We start from the raw sequence: 17,402 nt of genomic DNA, 5'->3' as shown, positions 1-17,402 counted from the left end.
CTTTTTATCTTGATGAAGTCCCAAAAGTTCATTTTTGCTTTTGTTTTCCTTGTCTTTGGATATGTGTCATGAAAGAAGTTGCTTTATTTTTCCTTACCACTTAAGTCACTGTTTCTGTAGTTTGTCTCTGTTTCTTTCTGGTGTTTTTTACTTTTGGGCTCTCTCAATGAATCCCCTTTAATATTTCTTGCAGTTCTGGTTTAGTGTTCACAAATTCCTTTAGTTTTGTTTGTCTTAGAAACTCTTATTTCTCATTCTGAATGATAACCTTACTGGATAGAGTATTCTTGGCTGCCATTTTTCCCCCCAATTCCTCCTGTGGAATATATCATGCCACCCCTCTCTGACTTGACAATTTTCTGTGGAGAAATCTGCAGCTAACCTTATGGATCTTCCCTTGTAAGATAAGGAGTTCTTTTGTCTTGATGCTTTTTAGAATTTTTCTTTATCACTATGTTTTGCCAGGTTAATTACAATATGTCTTGGTGCTGGCTGCTTTTGTTGATTTTGATGTGAGTTCTCTGTGCCTCCTTGATCTGGATGTTTATTTCCTTCCCTAGATTAGGTACATTTTAAGCTCTTACTTCTCAAATTTTCTACCTCCTTTCTCTTTTCTCTTCTTCTGGAATTCCTATAATATGAATGCTATACTGTTTGATGGTGTCACAGCGTTCCCTCTGTCTTCTCAAGTAACATAATTCTTCTTTCTCTCTTTTGTTCAGCTTCATTATTTTCCATTATTTTGTTTTCTGTATCACTAATTATTCTTCTGCTTTTCTAGCCTGGTGTTTATTGCATCAAGCTTATGTCCAATCTCAGTTATTGCATTCTTCATTTCTGACTGACTGTTGTCTAAATCTTTTTTCTCTGTAGGAAGTGCCTCCCTGAAGTCGTTCATTCTTTTCTCAAGCCCAGCGAGTATCCTTATGATTGGTGCTTTAAATTCTTCATCAGGCATTTTTTTTTTATATCTGTTTCACTTAGATCTCTGGCCGTGGCCTTCTCCTGTTTTTTCATTTGAGATAAATTCCTTCAACTTGGCATTTTGTCTAATTCTCTGCCTTCTTCTCTGTGTTAGAAAATCTGCTTATGTTTCGTGCTCTTGAATGTAATGGCTTTATGAAGAACAGATCCTGTAGTGTTCAGGGCCTGGTGCTTCAGGGAGTGTCTCTGGTGTGTGCTTAGTGTCCTCTGCTGTTCTGTTTTGGCTGTATTATCCTTCAGGCCAGTCATTTGCAATGCCTCTCCTTGCCTGTAGTGGCAGTGTTTGGTCCTTGGCCTGAGTATGGCTAGTTTTTTGTTTTGTTTTGTTTTGTTTTTATAATAATTTTTGGGAGGAGGAGTTAAGATGGTGGAGGAGTAGGGGTCCCCTTTTTCAGCTGGTCCCCTGAGTTGAGCGGAATAGGTACCAGACCATCCTGAACATCCACGGAATCAGCATGAGACGCAGGAAGATACATCTGGATCTCTACAAATGAACATCTCCAGCGATGAGTATTGAGGTACGAAGCCGGGAGCCGTGAATCCACACACAGATATCGGAAGATAAAGGGAAGGGAGAGGGAGCCGCCGCGTTCGGGCACCTGGAAGTGGTAGCCACCTGCACTGGGGAGCGGGCGGACTCACGGACCAGCACTAGTGAGAGAGCAGACTGAGACAGTGAGCCTGGGAAAGCGCGAACAGTCTGAAAACTGGAGCTCTGGACTGCTCGTGAACCACACTGAAACAGAGTTCGGGACCACATGGGGGCGGCTGGTGGCTGGCAGTGTTAGAAACACAAAGGACAGAGATGTGTCGGCCCTGGAAGTGAGGGCTGGGATGCCGGGTGTGGGGCGCATACCCCGGGAAGCTGCAGGGTTGAGCAGCACCAACAGAAAAAGAGTTAAAGTGGCCAGAACACCAGTGGAGAACGGTCTGAGATCCCTCTGTTCCGAGACAGAGGCTGAGATTCAGCTACTGCTGCTCTGACTCTCAGAAGAGGCACAGCAACCGCCAGGGAAAGCCGCCAGAGAACAAAAGCCTGGAAATACCGGCTCACAGTGTGCCCATCCCCATCACCCCTAGCAGGGGACATGGAGACTATACCCAAACAGGGTATCTGTGTGGCAGGCCCCTCCCCCAGAAGGCAGGCTTAAAAACCAAGAAGCCCACATCCCTAAGGTCCCTATAAATAAGTGCACACTCCCTGGGTCCTGGTCAATAATTTGGGCTCTGGGCAACCCCGCAACCTCTCCTCATCAGAATGACAAGAAAGAGAAATCTCCCCCAGCAAAGAAAATACAATGAATCTGTGGCCTCTGCCACAGAACTAATGGATATGGATATAACCAAATTATCAGAAATGGAGTTCAGAGTAACAATGGTCAAGATGATGTGTAGACTTGAAAAAAGTATTAACGAAAATGTTAATGAGAATATAGAATCTCTAAGGGCGGAAATGAGAGCGAATCTGGCAGAAATTAAAAATTCTATGAATCAAATGCAGTCAAAACTAGATGCTCTGACGACCAGGGTGAATGAGGCAGAAGATGTATCCGCAAATTGGAGGATGGGTTAGTAGAAGAGAAAGCTAAAACAGAAACTTGGCTCAAAAAAATCCAATCTCAAGAATGTAGGTTACGGGAGATTACTGACATGATGAAACGTTCCAATGTCAGAATCATCAGCATCCCCGAGGGGGTGGAGAAAAACAGAGGTCTAGAAGAGATGTTTGTACAAATTGTAGCTGAAAACTTCCCTAGTCTAGCAAAGGAAACAAGCATTCGTCTCCAGGAGGCAGAGAGGACCCCTCCCAAGCTCAACCACGACAAACCTACGCCACGTCACGTCATAGTGCAATTCGCAAATATTAGATCCAAGGATACAGTATTGAAAGCAGCCAGGGAAAATAAACTTCTCACGTACCAAGGCAAAGGTATCAGAATTACATCAGACCTGCTTACACAGACCTGGAATGAGAGAAGGGGTTGGGGGAGGCATTTTTAAAGCTCTTTCAGAGAAAAACATGCATCCAAGGATCCTTTATCCAGCAAGGCTGTCATTCAGAATTGATGGAGAGATAAAGACCTTCGAGAATCGCCAGTGATTGACCAATTTTGTAAACACGAAACCAGCCCTACAGGAGATATTAAGGGGGTTCTATAAAAGTAAAAAGGCCCCAAGAGTGATACAGAACAGAAAGTCACAATCGATAGAAACAAAGACTTTACAGGTAACATGGCATCATTAAAATCATATCTCTCAATAATCAGTCTCAATGTAAATGGCCTAAATGCTCCCCCAAAATGTCACAGGGTTGCACATTGGATAAAAAGACATGACCCATCCATTGGCTGTCTATAAGAGACTCATTTTGAACCTAAAGATACATCCAGACTGAAAGTAAAGGGATAGAATACCATCTTTCATGCAAATGGACCTCAAAAGAAATTCTCATATCAGACTGATTGGATTTTAAACTAAAGACTATAGTTAGAGACACAGAAGGGCACTATATTATTCTTAAAGGATGTATCCAACAAGTGGATATGACAATTATAAATATATATGCCCCCAACAGGGGAGCAGCAAGATACACAAGCCAACTCTTAACCAGAATAAAGAGACATAGAGATAAAAATATGTTAATAATAGGGGAACTCAACAGTCCACCCTCAGCAATAGACGGATAACCTAAGCAGAAAATCAACAAACAAACAAGAGCTTTCAATGCCATACTGGACGAGTTGGACCTCATAGATATATATAGAACACTACATCCCAGAACCAAAGAATACTCATTCTATTCTAATGCCCATGGATCATTCTCAAGAATAGACCATGTTCTGGTTCATAAAACAGGTCTCAACCGACACCAAAGGACTGAAAATATTCCTTGCATATTCTCAGACCACAGTGCTTTGAAATTGGAACTCAACCACAAGGAAAAATTTGGAAGAAACTCAAACACTTGGAGACTAAGAACCATCCTTCTCAAGAATGATATGATAAACCAGGAAATCAAAAATCAATTTAAACAATTTATGGAGACCAATGGGAATGAAAACACAACGGTCCAAAACATATGGGATACTACAAAGGCAGTCCTAAGGGGGAAATACATAGCCATCCAAGCCTCACTCCAAAGAATAGAAAAATCTAAAATGCAGTTTTTATATTCTCACCTCAACAAGCTGGAACAGCAATGGAGGAACAGGCCTAATCCACGCACGAGAAAGCAGTTGATCAAGATTAGAACAGAGATCAATGAATTAGAAACCAGGAGCACAGAAGAGCAGATGAACAGAACTAGAAGCTGGTTCTTTGAAAGAATAAGTAACATTGACAAACCACTGGCAAGACTTATCCAAAAGAATAGAAAAAGGACCCAAAGTAATAAAATTATGAATGGAAAGGGAGAGGTCATAACCAACACCAATGAAATTAGAAGGATTATGCCAATAAATTAAGCAATCTGGAAGAGATGTAGGACTTCCTGGAAACCTATAAACTACCAAGACTGAAACAGGAAGAAATTGATTTTTTAAACAGGCCTATTAATTATGAAGAGATTGAAACAGTGATTAAAAACCTTCCAAAAAACAAAACGCCAGGGCCTGATGGTTTTCCCAGGGAACACTACCAAACATTCAAAGAAAAAATAATACCTATTCTCCTAAAGCTATTTCAAAAAATAGCAACAGAAGGAAAGCTACCAAACTCATTCTATGAGGCCAATATTACCTTGATCCCCAAACCAGGCAAAGACCCCATCAAAAAGGAGAGTTACAGACCGATTTCCCTAATGAATATGGACGCCAAAATTCTCAAGAGGATCCTTGCTAATAGAATCCAACAGTACATTAAAAGGATTATCCATCATGACTAAGTGGGATTTATCCCTGGGATGCAAGCATGGTTCAACATTCGCAAATCTATCAGTGTCATAGATTTTATCAACAAGAAAAGACTGAGGAACCATATGATCCTCTCAATTGATGCAGAAAAAGCATTTGACAAAATACGGCATCCTTTCCTGATTAAAACACTTCAGAGTGTAGGGATAGAGGGTATATTTCTCAATCTCATAAAAGTCATCTATGAAAAGCCTACTGCAAATATTATTCTCAGTGGGGAAATGCTGGAAGCCCTTCCCTTAAGATCAGGAATACGACAAGGATGCCCACTCTCACGACTATTATTCAACATAGTACTAGAAGTCCTTGCAACCGCAATCGGACAACCAAAAGGGATAAAAGGTATCCAAATCAGCAAAGAAGAAGTCAAACTGTCTTTCCTCGCAGATGACATGATACTCTATATGGAAAACCCAAAAGAATCCACTCCCAAACTATTAGAAGTTATAGAGCAATTCAGTAATGTGGCGGGATACACAATCAATGCTCAGAAATCAGTTGCATTTCTATACACGAATAATGAGACTGAAGAAAGAGAAATTAGGGAATCCATCCCATTTACAATAGCACCAAAAACCATACGTTTCCTTGGAATTAACTTAACCAGAGACGTAAAGGACATATATTCTAGAAACTATAAATTACTCTTGAAAGACATTGAGGAAGACACAAAAAGATCGAAAAATATTCCATGCTCATGGATCGGAAGAATTAACATAGTTAAAATGTCCATGCTACCCAGAGCAATCTACACTTTCAATGCTATCCCGATCAAAACACCAATGACATTTTTCAAAGAACTGGAACAAATTGTCCTTAATTTTGTATGGAACCAGAAAAGGCCCTGAATCTCCAGGAACTTTTGAAAAGGAAAAACAAAGGTGGGGGCATCACAATGCCAGATTTTGTGCTGTACTACAAAGCTGTGATCACAAAGACAGCATGGTACTGGCACAAAAACAGACACATAGACCTATGGAACAGAATAGAGAACCCAGAAATGGACCCTTGGCTCTTTGGGCAACTAATCTTTGATAAAGCAGGAAAAAACATCCGGTGGAAAAAGGTAGTCTCTTCAATAAATGGTGCTGGGACATTGGACAGCTACATGCAAAAGAATGAAACTTGACCACTCTCTCACACCATACACAAAGAGAAACTAAATGGATGAAAGACCTCAGTGTGAGACAGGAATCCATCAAAATCCTAGAGGAAAGCATAGGCAGCAACCTCTACGACATCTGCCAAAGCAACCTTTTTCATGACGCATCTCCAAAGGCAAGAGAAACAAAAGATAAAATGAACTTGTGGGACTTCATCAAGATAAAACGCTTCTGCACAGCCAAGGAAACAGTCAGAAAAACTAAGAGGCAGCCCACGGAATGGGAGCATATATTGGAAATGATACTACAGATGAAAGTCTGGTATCCAAGATCTACAAAGAACTTCTCAAACTCAATACACGAGAAACAAATAAACAAATCATAAAATGGGCAGCAGATATGAACAGACACTTTTCCAATGAAGACATACAAATGGCTAACAGACACATGAAAAAATGTTCAACATCATTAGCCATCAGGGAAATTCAAATCAAAACCACACTGAGATACCACCTTATGCCAGTTAGAATGGCAAAAATTGACAAGGCAAGAAACAACAATTGTTGGAGAGGGTGTGAAGAAAGGGGATCCCTCCTACATTGTTGGTGGGAATGCAAGTTGGTACAGCCACTCTGGAAAACAGTGTGGAGGTCCCTTAAAAAGTTAAAAATTGAGCTACCCTCTGATCCATCCATTGCACTACTGGTTATTTACCCCCAAAGATACAGACGTAGTGAAGAGAAGGGCCATATGCACCCCAATGTTCATAGCAGCATTGTCCACAATAGCTAAATCGTGGAAGGAGCCAAGATGCCCTTCAACAGATGACTGGATTAAGAAGTTGTGGTCCATATATACAATGGAATATTACTCAGCTATCAAACGGAACGATTTCTCAACATTTGCTGCAACATGGGCGGTACTGGAGGATATAATGCTAAGTGAAATAAGTCAAGTAGAGAAAGACAATTATCATATGGTTTTTCTCATCTGTGGAACATAAGAACTGAGAAGATCGGTAGGAGAAGAAAGGGATAAAGAAAGGGTGGTAGTCAGAAGGGGAATGAAGTATGAGAGAGTATGGACTCTGAGAAACAAACTGAGGGCTTCAGAGTGGAGGGGGGTGGGAGAATGGGATAGGCTGGTGATGGGTGGTGGGGAGGGCACGTATTTAATGGTGCACTGGGTGTTATATGTAACTAATGAATCATAGAACTTTACATCAAAATCCAGTGATATACTGTATGGTGACTAACATAACATAATAAAAAATATTTAAAAATATAAAAATATATAATAATTTTTTTATGTTATGTTAGTCACCGTACAGTGCATTCCAAGTTTTAGATGTAAAGTTCCATGATTCATTACTTGCGTGTAACACCCAGTGCACCATGCAATATGTGCCCTCCTTAATACCCATCACCGGCCTATCCCTATCCCTAACCGCTCTCCCCTCTAATGCCCTCTGTTTGTTTCCCAGAGTCCATATTCTGTCAACATAGATGGGACTGGGGGAGATAATGCTAAGCGAAATGAGTACGGCTAGTTTTAACTAGGTGTTCTCTGGTCTCCTTGTGAAATGAGACCTGATACTACTTCCATGAGAATTGAGGACTTGCAGAACTGTCTGGTTGGGCAACATGGTGTGGGCAGGTGTTTGTGCTGGTCTTTTGGGGGAGTGGCCTGCCACACTGGTACTGAGGCAAAGTTGACTGAAAATGGCCATTCTGCCAGAGCACAGGGATGTGGGACTTGGTATAAGCAAGTTAGACAGCCAGTCCCTGCACTGGGCTCCTTCTAGCACGTGGCTCTGTGTTTATGCTGAGGGTTGGGGGAGGAAAATGTTGCCAGTCATCTCCTTTGTGCCTGGAGAGGTGTCTCCATGAATGCTTCTTCTCAGAGAAGAGCCAATAATTTTCCTGTGTGCCCCATGTGTTTTTTCAGATAGTTCTTTCCATTCTGTTTGCCTCTGGGGTTTTTTGCTGCCTTCTCTCCAGGAACAGTGCAGTGCTCTTCTGCCTCTATCCCAGCCAAGTCTACTGACCTTTTAAACTGCAGGCTTTAGAGTTGTGGTATGGGCAGGGTTTTCTCCTGGTCTTCTGGGGGAGGGGCATGCTGCATTGGGACTAAGGCAAGTTTGACTAAGAAAGTCAGTCTCGCCAGAGCGCAGGAGTATGTGAATTGATGTAAGCAATTTAGGCAGCCATTGTCAGAGCTGTGCTGCTTCTTGTAGGTGGCTCTGTGTTTATGCTGAGGGGCAGAGCAGGGAAATGGTGCCAGCTAGCTCCTTTGTTTCTGGAGAGGTGTGTCAGTGAATGCTGCCTCTCAGGAAGCTCCAAGAAGAATAAATAATCTCCCCACTCTGTGCCCCAGGCATTCCTCAAATCACCGTTTCCATGCCTTCTGCCATGTTTGTTTTTTGCCTGCCTTCTGTCCAGGAGCGGGGCAGTGCTCTCCAGGCCAAGCCCACTGACCATTAAAACTCCAGGCTTTATGTCCCAGTGGTTGCAGAACTTGCAAAATTCAGCCCCTTTTATTTTCCAAGCCAATGGCCTGGGGAAAATTTCACTTTCTGCATTCACCTGTGTATTCCACTCTCTCTCACCCTTCTCTGCAACTACTGGTCCCTCCCCTCCACAGCACCCGCAGTCCAGTTTTTCCCTAAACCATGTATCCACACTTCGTACCTTCTTCGATGTGACTTCTCCTCTCCCTAGTTGCGGAGTTTGTTTTCTGAGACTTCAGGTCGATGTCTGGGTATTTAGGGAGATTTGAAAATTATCTAGTGTACATAGGACAAGAGGAGCCTATGGTCTTCCTACTCTGGTGCCATCTTCCCTCTCTTTTCTAGATAGTCTTTCTTATTTTAAAATTTTTATTTAAATTCAATTTAATTTAATTAACATATAGTGTATTATTAATTTCAGAGGTAGAATTCAGTAGATTCATCAGTTGCATGTAACACCCAGTGCTCATTCCATCAAATGCCTTCCTTAATGCCCATCACCTAGTTACCCATCCCACCTCCCTTCCAGCAACCCTGTTTGTTTCCTATAGTTAAGAATCTCTTATGGTTTGTCTTTCTCTGTTTTCATCTTATTTTATTTTTCCTTCCCTTCTCCTATGTTCATCTGTTGTATTTCTTAAATTCTACACATGAGTGAAATCATATGGTATTTTTCTTTCTCTGACTAATTTTGCTTAGCATAATACCATCTAGTTCCACCCACATTGCTTCAAAGGTCAGGATTTCATTCTTTTTGATGGCTGAGTAATATTCCATTGTATATATCTACCACGTCTTCTTTGCCATTCATCCGTCAACGGATGTCTGAGCTCTTTCCATATTTTGGCTGTTGTGGACATTGCTGCTATCAGGTATAAATATCAGTGTGCATGTGCCCATTTGAATCACTATGTTCATATCCTTTGGGTAAATACCTAGTAGTGCAATTGCTGAATCATAAGGTAGCTCTGTTTCAACTTTTTGAGCAACCTCCATACTGTTTTCCAGAGTTGCTGTACCAGCTTGCATTCCCACCAACAGTGCAAGAGGGTTCCTCTTTCTCTGCATCCTCACCAAATCTGTTGTTTCCTGAGTTGTTAGCCATCTGACTGGTGCAAAGTCATATCTCATTGTGTTTTTGATTTCTATTTTTTCATTTGTCTGTTAGCCATTTCTATGTCTTCTTTGAGGACATGTCTGTTTGTGTCTTCTGCCCATTTCTTGACTGGATTTTTTGTTATTTTGTGTGTTGAGTTTGATAAGTTCTTTATAGATTTTGGATACTAGCCCTTTATCTGATAAGATATTTGCAAATATCTTCTCCCATTCTTTAGGTTGCCTTTTAGTTTTGTTGACTGTTTCTTTTGCTGCACAGAAGCTTTTTATCTTGATGAAGTCCCAATAGTTCATTTTTGCTTTTCTTTCCCTTGTCTTTGAAAATGTGTCTAGCAAAAATTTGTTGCAGCCAAGATTGCTGCCTGTGTTCTCCTCTAGGATTTTGATGGATTCCTGTCTCACCTTTAGGTCTTTCATCCATTTTGAGTTTATCTTTGTGTATGGTATAAGAAAATGGTCCAGTTTCATTCTTCTGCATGTGGCTGTCCAATTTTCCCAACACCATTTGTTGAAGAGACTTAGACAGTCTTTCTAATAATCATATTTAATAGCTGTATGATATTCCATCAAGCTAAATGCACCAAAATATATTTATATCTAGCATTAGCTTTTAAGAAAAACAGTTGATACAACAGTCTAGAGTTCCCCCATCCTGTGGGCAGTTCCATTTCTCCTCATATACAGTAATATTCCCTTGCTACAACACATATAATCTAACAGAAAGAAAATGATGTTCTTGATAATGGCAATCAATAAAAGCATATATAGGGAATTAAGAAGCTGCACTGACATCTTTATCAGTTCTTTCTTTACCAGAACTCACTTTTTCCCTTCTTTTTCATTTCTGTTATATTCCAGAGTGGTTTTGAGCTCCAGCATCCCTGCTATACTTTGGGGATGTGATGCTAATTTTTTATGTCCCTGAGACCTTTCAAATGGGAGTAGTGAACAAAACTGTTAAGTATTTTCTGAACTGGCTTCTCAGGTGTTGAATGAGCCATACGGCCTGGCTTCTTACATCTTCCAATGTGGTTACTCACCAATACCTACTACTTATGCATAAATGACATGCTGATGTGACGTTGTTACCATTTTTTTTTCCAGCTGTGCTCACAGGCCTATCTTAGGGATGAATATTGGGAGTGGGATGAGGAAATCTCTGTCCCTTCACCTAATGTTGAGATGGAAAAGTTCCTGCCAGATGATATGCTCACTGCTTTCCTTTCTCCACTATAGTTAATATACTTCCAAAGGTGATAGTGTGAGAGAAAGAGATAGGGGAGGGAGAGAGAAGCAAGAAAACCCTGGAAGTTACATTCTGGCAGGGAGTTTATTCTTCTATCCTTTAGTCAAGGAATGCTTTCTGGGGAGGCAGAATTTTTGGAGCTACTTCAGTAAAAGGAGTAGTACTTAGGTTTTTCTGGAAATAGAGGACATCTTTTACCTGGTCAGGAATTGGATATGAATGAATGCAGGACATCTTGAGAATGTCAAAGAGAACAGCAGCTTTTAGTTAAATGTCAAAACAGGCACAGACTATTAATTTACAAATTGTTGAAAGACACTTAGTATTTAATGGCTGAATTGGAGAGTGAGAAGTGAGATTTTGCTTGGTGTTGGTAAAGGGCATTGAAGCTGGTAATGATCTTCCTGGGTAATGCCTAGATGAATGGTTACATTGGAAGCTGTGTTAAGAGGAGACAAAGTGGATGTGTAAACAGTTGTTAGTCACTACAACATTCCTCATTAGGGTCTCAACACTTTAAGGTGTTACAAAAATCACATTTAGCTTTTAGATGAAAGTAAATGACCCAGAAAACAATGTAGATGTTCCTCAAAAGTTAAAAATAGAGCTACCCTACAACCCCGCAATTTCACTACTAGGTATTTACCCCAAAGATACAGATGTAGTGAAAAGAAAGGGCACCTGCACCCCAATGTTCATAGCAGCAATGTCCACAATAGCCAAATTGTGGAAGGAGCCAAGATGCCCTTCAACAGATGAATGAATAAAGAAGATGTGGTTCATATATACAATGGATTATTACTCAGCCATCAGAAAGGATGAATACCCACCATTTGTATCAACATGGATGAAACTGGAGGGGATTATGCTAAGTGAAATGAGTAAATCAGAGAAAGACATTTGTTATATGGTTTCACTCATATGTGAAGCATAAGGAATAGCACGGAGGACCATAGGGGAAGGGAGGGAAAACTGAAGGGGGAGAAATCAGAGAGAGAGACAAACCATGAGAGACTGTGGGCTCCAGGAAACAAACTGAGGGTTTCAGAAGGAAGGGGGTAAAAAGGTGATGGGTATTAAGGAGGGCACATGTTGTGAGGAGCACTGGGTGTTATAGGCAACTAATGAATCATTCATTGAACACTACATCAAAAACTAATGATGTGCTCTATGGTGACCAACTTAACATAATAAAAAAAAGTTTAAAAATAAAGTAAATGACCATAATATAGTCTCACCAGGAACATTTTCATATGCTAATTATTTCTAATGAGCACAGTGACCCTTAAAAGTTTACACTAATTGGTTCAGAATGGAAAATGGTTTTTTCTTTCTTTCTTTCTCTTCTACCCTGACTTATGGTGTACCTTGAGTCTGGTTCTGTTATGTTAGTACTCTCTTATCAGATCAAGAATCTCTTTCACTGAATCTACCCTTACCATCAATGCCTAGCTGTATTAATTCAACTGTTTATTCATGAATGTGTGAGCACTTACTGTGTTAAAGACACTATGCCTGGGCACTTGTGGACTTGTTGGCCAAGCTCATCCAAATGACCTCTGCTGGTCAGCTTTCTTAGATGACTAAGACATTTTCTTTAAGGAATGGTTTGGCTTTGTTAATTCAAAGTTTTCCTCACTTGGCCTCTGTTTCCAAATTGTTGTCAATATTATTAATACATTTTGGATTAGTCCTATAAGAAATGAGGACTTTTGAGATGTTAATGGGTCCAGGTAAATCAATAACTACTAAAACGAGTAAAAATGTTTGTGCTTACTCAGTTTCTGAGAAAAGACCCTATGACTTTTGGGGTCCTTGTCATAAAGAATGGTGGGGAAAGCTCTATACTGTGGATTCTGCACTCTGAAGAACTTTGCTTTTGAGCCAGCTTTCCTAATTACTCACTGGTAGAGTGACTTCCTTCTTTCAATCTCAATTTCCTCATATGAAAAATATAAATGATTATTCCCTATTTCATAAAATATTAATGAACCTTCTTAGCGCTTAATAAATGTTAAAGCCCTGATGGAGTCAGGAATATCCTCATCCTAGACTTTTCCTTTGTGTGCAGGGCTACCTGAAGCAATGCCGGAAGAGAAGGGACATGTTCAGTGATGAGCAACTGAAGGTAATTTTTGGGAACATTGAAGACATCTACAGGTTTCAGATGGGCTTCGTGAGAGACCTGGAGAAACAGTACAACAATGATGACCCCCACCTCAGTGAGATAGGACCCTGCTTCCTGGAGCACGTAAGCATCTTTCCCCTTGGGAAGGGTTTTGAGAGGGGATAGGAAAAAATTGAAGAAGTGTGTCAACTGTCTGGTCCTGCTCAGCTTCTTTGTCTGTGGTGGGGTAGAGATTCCTATAACCCTGATGTAACCCCCTTGCAAGGGTATGAGGACTTAGGAAGGGTACTGTGGTTTGGCCTAGGACTCTTTCTTCACCATTCCCTTCCTTTTTTCCTCTCCTTCAAGAAAACTACCAGTAGGATTTTCTTCATTTTCTTTTTTCTATACCTGTTGGGTTCAGTTTCTATGGGACTCATTGTTTTGGAAGAAACTCTGAACATAGTCACTGAATGGAAAATCCAGGAATCTGAGAAATATAGTCAGCATGAAAGTTGGCCTCTTCAAGACATTTAGAAGAGAGCAATAAGGTGGAGGAAGTGATAAATATTGGAAAAGGGGCAATGTGACTTAGAGGAAGGAGCACTAGGAAACAGGAAAGCAAGAATTTGAGTCCTATGTCTGTAATGACTGTCTAGGTAATTTTGGGTGACTCCCTTCCCTTCTTTGGGCTTCCTCATCTAGAATACAAAAAAGGTTTCATTGTACACTTCTGTGGTTCTCTAATATCTTTTGAGTCTCATTCACCGGTGACTTAGTTGTTCTGCCAATTCTTCTCCTCCTTTGTAAGAAGTATTTATTTTTAAAGAGGTAATATGTGCACATGATATGAAATTCAAGTAACACAGAAAAGTGTGCAACTAGAAGTAAATCTTGCAAATTCCCTATATGTTTGTTGGGGGACTATCCCTAAGACCTATCTTATGTTCAGTGATTTCCTAGAAAGACTCACAGGAATCAGCATATAGTCATGCTTATGGTTATGATTTACTATAGCTAAAGGATACAAAGCAAAATCAGCAGAAGGAAAAGGCACATAGCACAAAATCTGGAGGAAACTATGGAGAAGCTTCCAAGACACCTCTCCCAGTAGAGTCACATAGGATACACTCAGTTCCCCTTGCAATGAGTTGTGACAACATATGTGAAATGTTTTCTACCGGAGAAATCCATTAGGGAATCAGCACCCAAGATTTTTATGGGAGACTGATCAGGTAGGCATGCTCTGCCTAGAATATACCAAAGTTCCAGACTCCCCAAAGGGAAACACTTATTCAGCATAAGCCACATTGTGTATACAAACTGTGTAGGCACAGTGAGCCACTCTTGTCAGGGAATGGTGAGAACCCTCCTGAGATCCACGTTCCAAGATACCAGCCAAGAGCCAACCTTCCAAGCATGTCTTTCTAAGAATAGCAGTCTCAGGCCTGATAAGTTAACTTTTTCTGCACAGTATTTAAAATGGTTCAGCCATTTCAGAAAGCACCTGGGCAGTATTTATCAAAGCCAAACATGTGTATGACATAGTGTTTCCATATATATGCCAGGGAAATTCTTACAGAGGTTCATGAGGGAGCATTTGCAAGGCTGTTAATTGCATGGTGGTGGTGTGTGTGGTGGAGTACAATTAGAAGCAACTTAAGTATTTACCACCAGGGGATGAAAAAAAACAAATAGAGGATGCTTACTGTGGGGTATTGTGTTGGGAGGAGCAATAGACTAGATGTATGTAGTTACAATAACAAACATCAGACTAGATGTAACTTATAGCAATATGTATAGATATAAACACAGTGTTGTTTGGGAAAGTTGAATATAGAATAGTGGTTCTTTGTCGGAGCCTGCACTGTGCATTTTAGTGTGTTTAACAGCATTCAGGTTCTCTACCCACTGAATGCCATCAGTACTTCAAAACCACTAAGTTGTGGCAACCAAAAATGTCTCCAGACATTGTCAAATGTCCCCTGGGGGACAAAAAGTACCACTAATCTGTTGAAATGATCACCTGCTTTTACCCTTTAATCTATTAAAGTGGTGAATTTGTCCTGAGTAATTTTTATATGTTAAATGAACATTGTATTGCTAGAATAAAGCCTACCTAATCATGGTATATTATCATTTCTTTTAAATGTTAGTTTGCCTTTTTAAAAAAATTGGATTATTTAAGCTTTTATTATTCAGTTCTTCAATGTCATTTTTATCAGCTTTGTTTAGATGTAATTTACATACAGTTAGATTCACCAATTTTTACTGTATAATTTGATGAACTTTAACAAATGTTTACAGTTGTATAACTACCGTATAACCAAGATACAGCACATTTCTACCACTTCATTAACTTTTCTTATTATCCCTTTGTAGCCAATCCCTGTTCCTACTCCTGGCCCTTCCTAAACAGTGATCTGCTTTCTGTCACCATAATTTTACTTTTTCTACAGTGTCATATAAATGGAATCATACAGTAGTAGTCTTTGTGTTTAGCTTCTTTTACTTAACAGAATGCCTTTGATATCATCCTGTTGTTATAGGTATCAGTAGTTGGTTCTTTTTTATTAGTAATATTCCATTGTATGACTATACCACACATTCACTAGTGCATTCTAGGATATATGGGTTGTTTACTACGTTGCTTCCATCTGTGGGATTACTAGGTTTCATGGTAGGTGTTTTTTCGTTTGTCTGTTTTTTAGCCATTCTAATAGGTATGTAGTAGCATTTCCTTGTGATTTTAATTTGCATTTCCCTAATGGCTAATGATGTTGAGCATTTTTTCATACACTTACTTGCCATCTGTATAAAATCTTTAGTGAAATGTCCGTTCGTGTATTTTCCACACTTCTAAGTAGGTTGTTTGTTTTCTTATTGTTTGGTTTTGGGAGATTTTTGATTTTTGTTTATAAGTTGTTGTTCAGATATGTGAATTGCAAAGATTTTCTCCCAGTTTGTGGCTAAGCCTTTCGTTTTCTTAACCGTGTCTTTGAAAAGCATAAACTTTTAATTTTGTTGAAATTCAGTTTATCACTGTTTTTTTTAATGGTTCATGTTTTTTGGGTGTTATTTAAGAAAACTTTGCCTAACCCAAGGTCACAATGATTTTTTCTCCTGTTTCTTATAGAAGTTGTGTGGTTTTGTTTATTATATGTAGGTCTATGACCTTTTTTCAGGTAATTTTTATATATGGTGCAAAATAAGGGTCACAGTTAATTTGTTTCCATATGGATATCTAGTTGTTCCAGCACAGCTTATTGAAAAAACTTAACTCCTACATTGAATTACTTAGACACATTGGTCAAAAATCAATCATATACGTGGGGTTTTTTTTTAGGGACATTATTGTATTTCAGTGACCTATGTGAGTATTCATATACAAATACCATACTGTTATTTCTTATTGCTTTTTTAAATTGAGATATAATTGACATAAAATGTATTAGTTTCAGTTGTACAACATAATGATTTGATATTTGTATATATTGCAAAATGATCACAAAAAATGATCACAATAAGTCTAGCTAACATCTATCACCATACATAGGTTAAAAAAAATTCTCACAGTGTCTTGATTACTGTAGCTTCGTAGCAAGTCTTGAAAGCAGATAGTATAAGTGCTCCAAATTAATTCTTCTTCAAAACAATTTTGGCTATTATAGTTGATTTGTATTTCTATATAAATCTATCTCATCACAAGGAGTAATTTTCTCTCTCTCTCTTTTTTTTTTTTTTTAAGTAGGCTCCACTCTGTGGAGCCTGGTGTGGGGCTTGAACACATGAACCTGAGATCAAGACCTGAGCTGAGATCAAGAGTCAGACTCTTAACCGACTGAGCTACCCAGGCACCCCTTTCTCTTCTCTTTATTGTAACTATATGAGATGATGGATGATATCCTTTTCATCATTTCATAACATATATATTCAAACCATCATGCTGTACACCTTAAATTTATACAGTGATGTATGTCCGTTTTTTTCTCAGCAAAACTAGGGGAAAAAGTCAGCTTGCTAAGTTCTGCCAAAAAACAAGCAAGCAAAAAAACACTGCCAGAATTTTGATCAGGATAGAATTAAATCTGTAGATCAATTTTGGGAAAATTTTTAGGCTTTCAGCTCTATGAACACTATCTATGGTTTTTATATTTTTTCTAGCATTGTTTCTAATTTTCATGGTATAAATCTTGACCTTATTTTTTTTAGAATTGATTTCTAGGTGTGTGTTTTTTGCTGCTACTATAAAGAATATTTTTATTTCAGTTTCCTATAGTTTGTTGCTGTGATAGATAAATACAGTTGATAAACACAAGATAAATACAATTGATTTTTGTGTGTTGATGTTGAATCCTGACATATTACTGTACTTAATAATTGTTTACAGTATTTTTTGTAGATTCCTTAGGATTTTATATACATA

The 17,402-nt window shown here is 39.2% G+C and overlaps 1 protein-coding gene across 12 annotated transcripts in view; it reads left to right on the top strand.

Annotated features, from left to right (window-relative positions):
• The window catches only part of ARHGEF9 (Cdc42 guanine nucleotide exchange factor 9), a 427,917-nt gene that overhangs the window by 342,488 nt on the left and 68,027 nt on the right, over window positions 1-17,402 (top strand). For all 12 annotated transcript variants that reach the window (XM_048213365.2, XM_057312109.1, XM_048213367.2 and 9 more), the window contains one exon: window positions 12,941-13,120. In XM_048213365.2, the coding sequence (XP_048069322.1) occupies window positions 12,941-13,120 (180 nt within the window). The remainder of the gene's footprint in view (window positions 1-12,940; window positions 13,121-17,402) is intronic.

Source organism: Ursus arctos, chromosome X (assembly GCF_023065955.2).
Source record: "Ursus arctos isolate Adak ecotype North America chromosome X, UrsArc2.0, whole genome shotgun sequence".
Lineage (NCBI taxonomy): Eukaryota > Metazoa > Chordata > Mammalia > Carnivora > Ursidae > Ursus > Ursus arctos.
The sequence above is the reverse complement of the archived record's forward strand: the minus strand, read 5'-3'. Positions and strand labels throughout refer to the sequence as shown.